General features: G+C 38.6%; 1 protein-coding gene across 1 annotated transcript in view; it reads left to right on the plus strand.

The window, feature by feature from the left end:
- LOC110565013 (cytochrome b-245 heavy chain) overlaps window positions 1-5,663 on the plus strand; it is a 35,351-nt gene extending 29,688 nt beyond the window's left edge. Inside the window, exons 12-13 of the mRNA XM_060375732.1 lie at window positions 1,176-1,300; window positions 2,838-5,663. Of these exons, the coding sequence (XP_060231715.1) occupies window positions 1,176-1,300; window positions 2,838-2,964 (252 nt within the window). The 3' untranslated portion in view covers window positions 2,965-5,663. The remainder of the gene's footprint in view (window positions 1-1,175; window positions 1,301-2,837) is intronic.
- The last annotated feature ends 337 nt before the right edge of the window (window positions 5,664-6,000 follow it).

A 6,000-nucleotide genomic window follows, 5' to 3' on the forward strand; every position in this document is an offset into this window, starting at 1 on the left:
AGAATGGGAAGAGAGTCTCAATTTATTGAACATTTAGATAAAACTTGCCTATAGGCATATCTGTGGGCGGTTTTCTTAGTTACTAATTGATGTGGGAATATGCAGCCCATTGTGGGTGGCACCATTCTTTGGGCAAGGGTCCCTGAACTATATAGGGCAGAGGAAATTACATAGAAGCAGGCAAGCAAGCAGCATGGGTGCATGGCTTTCTTCCTCCTCTTGACTGTGGATCTGGCTAGCTGTTTCACATTCTTGCCACCTTGACTTCTCCACAGTGATGGCCTGTAATCTGGAATTGTGAGCCAAATAAACCGTTCCTCTGCTAAGTAAATTATTTTTCATAATACTTTCTGACAGAGGTAAGAAAGGGAACTAGGACAGGTTCCCTGCAGTTTGATTATGTCTTTCATAGAGGGCAATATGGTTCTTGGGGGCAGAAGTAGAACCTCACTCTTTTGAGTCAACAGGGAGGAAATAGTTAACTATCGTATTATCTGGGTTAATCTTGAAGTCAGCTAAAACTTGCTTTATGTGACCTTGAGGTTAGGCTATATCTAAGACAGGAAGGAATAATGACTAACTGTGTTTATTGTCATCAGTTTCCTTTTAGTTTTGCTGGCTTAGGACCAAAAAAGACGAGTTAATTGTGTTTTGGGGGGTCAGTTTCCCTTTGGCTCCATGGCCTCTAGGAATAAGGTTCTTGGTGTGTATACATCTCATTCAGGAGACAACAGTTATTTCATCTTTGTTTGTGCTGTATTTCCTTTTCTCTTTTACCTTGTAGTTTAGGCTGGCCTTATTTGGATTGTAGAAGAGGATTTTTCTCTTTAATGCAGGGGACTCTTGCTTCAAATGATGTCTCACTTATACCTGAACATTCCTTTTACAAAAAGGCATCTTCTGTAAAAGGAGTTAATGACCATTGCCTATGGCATTTGTCTCATAAGAAACTGACTTACTGGTATCCACTTATCTAGTTTAGAATCTGGATAGCAGATAGGTACAGAGGACCCTTTCATTCCCTTTCTTATGGAATAACACCCCTTATCGTCCTAATCTGTGCACGTGCACATGTACGTATGTGGATGTAAGTGGTAAGAGCTTGATTTGTGAAATGTGTATGTGTCATACCATGTTTGTTTGTTTGTTTTCTGAATGTATATAATTTGCTACAGGCTAATCACTTTGCTGTACACCATGATGAGGAGAAAGATGTGATCACTGGCCTAAAACAAAAGACTCTGTATGGACGGCCCAACTGGGATAATGAGTTCAAGACAATTGCAAGTCAACACCCTAAGTAAGGAGTCCTCTACTAAAGTGTTCTTGAAGGTTGCAGTCTGCCTAAAGTAGCAACTCCTAAGTACTGACTGTACTTTATAGTCTAAAAGTTAGCAGTAACATTTCCATAATTCTATGGAGCGGTTGAATTCTTACCCAACAAGTGTTTGATCTCTGACTTTAAGAAACAATATATTTTTTAATTTTTCATTTTATTATTTTTACAATTTATTCACTTTGTATCCCAATTTTAGCCCCCTCTCTCAGCTCCTCCCGGTACCACCCTCCATCCCTCTTCTCTTCCTATAGCCCTCTACTAGTCCACTAATAGGGGAGGTCCTACTACCCTAACTGTCTGACCTCAGCCTATCAAGTCTCATCAGTACTACCTGGATTCTCTTCCTCTATGGTCTGGTAAGGTCACCCTACGAGGGGGAAGTAATCACAGAGCAGACAAACAAGTTCGTGTCAGAGATTGGCCCTGCTCCCCTTACCAGGAGGGGACAGGAGATCCACCTGGACACCAACAAAGAAACAATCTTTAAATCATAGCAAAATTACATGGAGAATAATTTTCTAATGTCCTAACAAAAGCTTTACCATAGCATTTCTTTTCTTTAGCTGTCAATATTTCAGTAGTGTATACCTTTATTTTAAATAGTGAGTATAGCTTATACTTACTATTATGGATGTAATACCTTCACTTTCAGTTCAAGTTTCTGAGTTTAAAGTCATATGTTGACAGATATGTTCCTTTCTGTAGTCACGAGAGTTTTAGCCATCATGAAGCCTTGAGGAAATTCTCATCTCCTAGGATAAATGAAAACTCAAGTGCTTTCCATAAGTATATATTTTTGAATAGATATGGCAAACACTTAGACCTGCCATTGCAACATGATGTCCTGATCTACAAATGTTTTGGGTTGCCTCAATAGATATTCTCAGATGCATGTGGCCCATTGGCCCCAGGTTTGATACACCTGCTTTAGTTGAACCTTTGCTTTCTACATTTTGATGAGCACATAATTACCTTGCTCTGTTTTTACATATAGACTCTAATTTATTAGGTCTCAAGAGGGCCCCAGGAATGTACATTATTAAAAACATGATGGTTTTTAAGTTGACATGGGACCACATTTTGCAAAGCAAGGATTTCAACTGCAAGACTTCCAAGGGATGAAGTTGCTGTCAGAGTTAGGGCACCCAATGAGGGTTTGTTACTGATTTCAAAATACTAGAAATATTTGTGGAGGGAGAGACTAAAATCTTACAGAAAAGTATACTGTAGCTTCGCATATTACCCATTATACTTTTGTGGTAGAAATTTCCAAAAAACTCTACTTGGATCTAATTTTCTGGCATATCAAATAATTTTGAGTTTTCCAGCTGTCCCTATACTCAGATTCGAGCATGCTCCTTGTAAGTTATTTGAACATCTTTGTCATTTGCAAAAAAGAAATAGGAATAGAAAGGCCTCTACTTAATAGGAAATTTACCCCCCTACTTTGCTGCCCAACTCATGCCAAAGCCTGAAACTTTCTTTTCTTTCTCTAAAGCACCAGAATAGGAGTTTTCCTGTGTGGCCCTGAAGCTTTGGCTGAAACCCTCAGTAAACAGAGCATCTCCAACTCTGAGTCCGGCCCACGCGGAGTGCACTTCATTTTCAACAAGGAAAACTTCTAACACAGCTCTTTCATGAGGAAACAAGTGTATGCTGCAAAATGCCTCAATATTGCCAGTTGATTTATGAGTTACATCTTCTGAGGAAAGGAGGAGCAAAGGAAGCCATAATGACACAGCAGCCCTCTTCCCTAAAAAGAATTCCAAGTTTGCTAGTCATAGGTCACATTTGCATGGAGCATCATGGCTTTCAGAGTATTTTTCACAAACATTGTTATGTTGCATTGTTTCATATTTCCCTCTGTCATGCCAGAAGACAGTAAGGCAAAAGAATTTTCTGGGATTCATTTTGGGATAAACAATAGGAGCTCAAATGATTTCATCACCTTTTGTCAGATTCAAAAACAAAAACCAGATCTATGCCATCTGATTCCAAGTGTGGTAATCCTTCCACATTTAATACCAGGTTGTGTCAGGAATCAGTTTTTATACCTTCCCCCAACAAAAAGCAGATCAAAGAGTAGATCACCATTCTTCATCTTTAACATTAACATCATGCTAAAAGAGACTTTTTATAGAGGGGATAATGATGCTTATAGTGACTTAATTCTTATTAGTGACAGTATTGACATAGAAGTATATTCCAGTTTACCAGCACAACAGACTAACTAGGTCAGAGATTATTCCTATGAAGGAGTATTAGACTGATTGGAGTTAAGGTAGCACTCTGCATTTAGCATGGAGTTTGGCATAGTGTTTGAGGTATTATTGAATGGATGAATAAATGAATGAACAAATGAAGGCAAACCTTTAGAACTATGTCAGAGTGGAATTAATTTAAGATCAGAGACAAAATTACCCTTCTGTTACTTTTACAGACCAGAGGATTCTGGTTTTCCTAGGACTAGAGAGAAAAATAGGAACCAGTAGGACGGCCTGGCCTAGTGTATTCATCTCATTGTTATTTGGAGGCAGAAGGGATAAATTCAGAGACCTATCCTCCTATGATGATGCTAGCTAGCACTTCTAGTTCCAGTCTGTGAGCTGAGAAAGAAAAACACATTCATTTACTGGCAGAAATAGTATGCTCCAGCCAACCCTTGTGAATTTTGAACTGAATTCTAGCCAGTACGTATCTGAAAATACATATCTTTGAATACATTTTTTTTTTGCTTAAACACCCACGCAAATAGATCTTATGTGTATAGATAGTAAACTTGTTTTTATTACAGCATTTTCAACACCCCCATTACCAGCATCACCATCTTTCTGAAACATAAATCCTAGAAAAACTCTAATCCCCAAATAACTGGGTAGATAGTGAAATCACAGCCAATATCTTATGGGTATACAGAAGTGCAAGACAATGAGTCCAAATCACTGCTATAGCAGTCACAAGTTCTAAAACAACAACTAAAAATGACTCCCATTTCTGGGAACTAGAAGTAGCTTTGATTGCCCCACCACCAGGGACACAAATGCTTAACTATTCAGCTTTGGTAATGAGGAAGGAAGAGTAGAGGGAAGGGCAGAGGCCTCTTTGGAGAGAAAGGGTGAAGACAACAAGAGAGAAATGAAAGTACAACACTCAAAGCGAAAAAGGCAGGGTAATGGGTCTCATAGTGGTCACATTTCACAGTCCACTTCATTCTTTCTTCATGTCATTGAAGGACACATGCAGCCTCATATTGTTTTGACTTAATACAATATTGAATAGTTTCAATTCTGGTCACAAAAAATTGTTATTATGAGGGCATTTTGAGGAGACTAGGTGAAGTGAGAGCTCAGATGTTCCTTATATTACTGCTAACATCCTTAGGACACTGAAAGATGATTCTACCAAACAAGGCCTTCCTAGATGCTCACATGGTGCCATGAGAATTGTTGCACTTGGAGAAAGGTCCATATCCTTCGTGTTGCACCATAGGCATTAGTTCATTTGTTCAACGTTCATTTATTTTGTATAATCAACATGAGTCAGATGCTGTGTGAATAGCTTTAATTGTTTGTGGCCAAGTTTGAGCTAGAGAGAGACCTCCATTACATGGAATCTGAACATACCTTTTTAACAAAAGTTGCATTAAGTAATGAGTTGCTCAAAGAATGTGTTTCCAGTTTTCTTTTTCCCTTATCCGTTATCCTTCTCTCACAATATATCTTGACTATAGCCTCCCTTTCTCCTCCTCCCAGTCCCCACCCCATACTCCTTCTTCCCCAGATCCACTGTTTTTTTCTGTTTCCCTTCAGAAAAGAGCAGGCCTCCCAGTGATTTCAACTGAGCATAGCATAACAAGATGAAATAAGACACAAGCCTTCATATCAAGGCTGGATGAGGCAACCCAGTAGGAAGAAAAGGGTCCCATGAGCAGGCTATAGTTGATATCAACAGCTCCCAAAATAGAGATCTAGCCCGTGTTATTCTGGTTATGAGATGGAAAATGAGTGCAAATATGCTTCATGTTTGAGAGCTTCTTTCTTTTTCCTCCCAAGCCTCCATCTCCCATCCCCCAGCTGCCAGCACAGCTCTTTCAGCACTTAGTTCTTAGAATTTAGTAACAGATAATTGAGATCTGTATTTTGTAAACAAATACAAAATGAGAAAATAAGGCTATAAATGATTCTTCTTAGTTTTTCCTGCTTTTGCAATATTGTGTTTATGGAATTTAAATACTTGCAGCCACTGTATATGAATAGTTTGGGGGAGAAAGTGTTCTAGAGATAACTTTTATAAGTAATTATTAAAGCTTGCTTGGATGTTGAAATCAGTGAGATTTCTCTATGTCTTTGTTATTAAACTTGTTATTAAAGGGTAAGTCCAACTAGCATAGATCCTGTCTTTGGCCAAGAAGGTTGTTCTAAATGAGTCCATCAGTTACAGCCCTCCCCATATAGGTACTTTGTGGAGCTGTGAACATATTTTTTGGGGCAGATCAGTTGTTGTTATCATGGATGGAAAGAACACCATCTAAGGCAAATGGCAATGATAGAAATAGCAAATATTTATTGAGCATGTACTTCTATGCCTAATATTTGACATAAACGTCAGGTACTCCCTCAGAAACATCGCAGTGTCATTTTCACATTTAATTTCAGTGTCAA

Source organism: Meriones unguiculatus, chromosome X (genome assembly GCF_030254825.1).
Source record: "Meriones unguiculatus strain TT.TT164.6M chromosome X, Bangor_MerUng_6.1, whole genome shotgun sequence".
In the NCBI taxonomy this organism is placed as follows: domain Eukaryota; kingdom Metazoa; phylum Chordata; class Mammalia; order Rodentia; family Muridae; genus Meriones; species Meriones unguiculatus.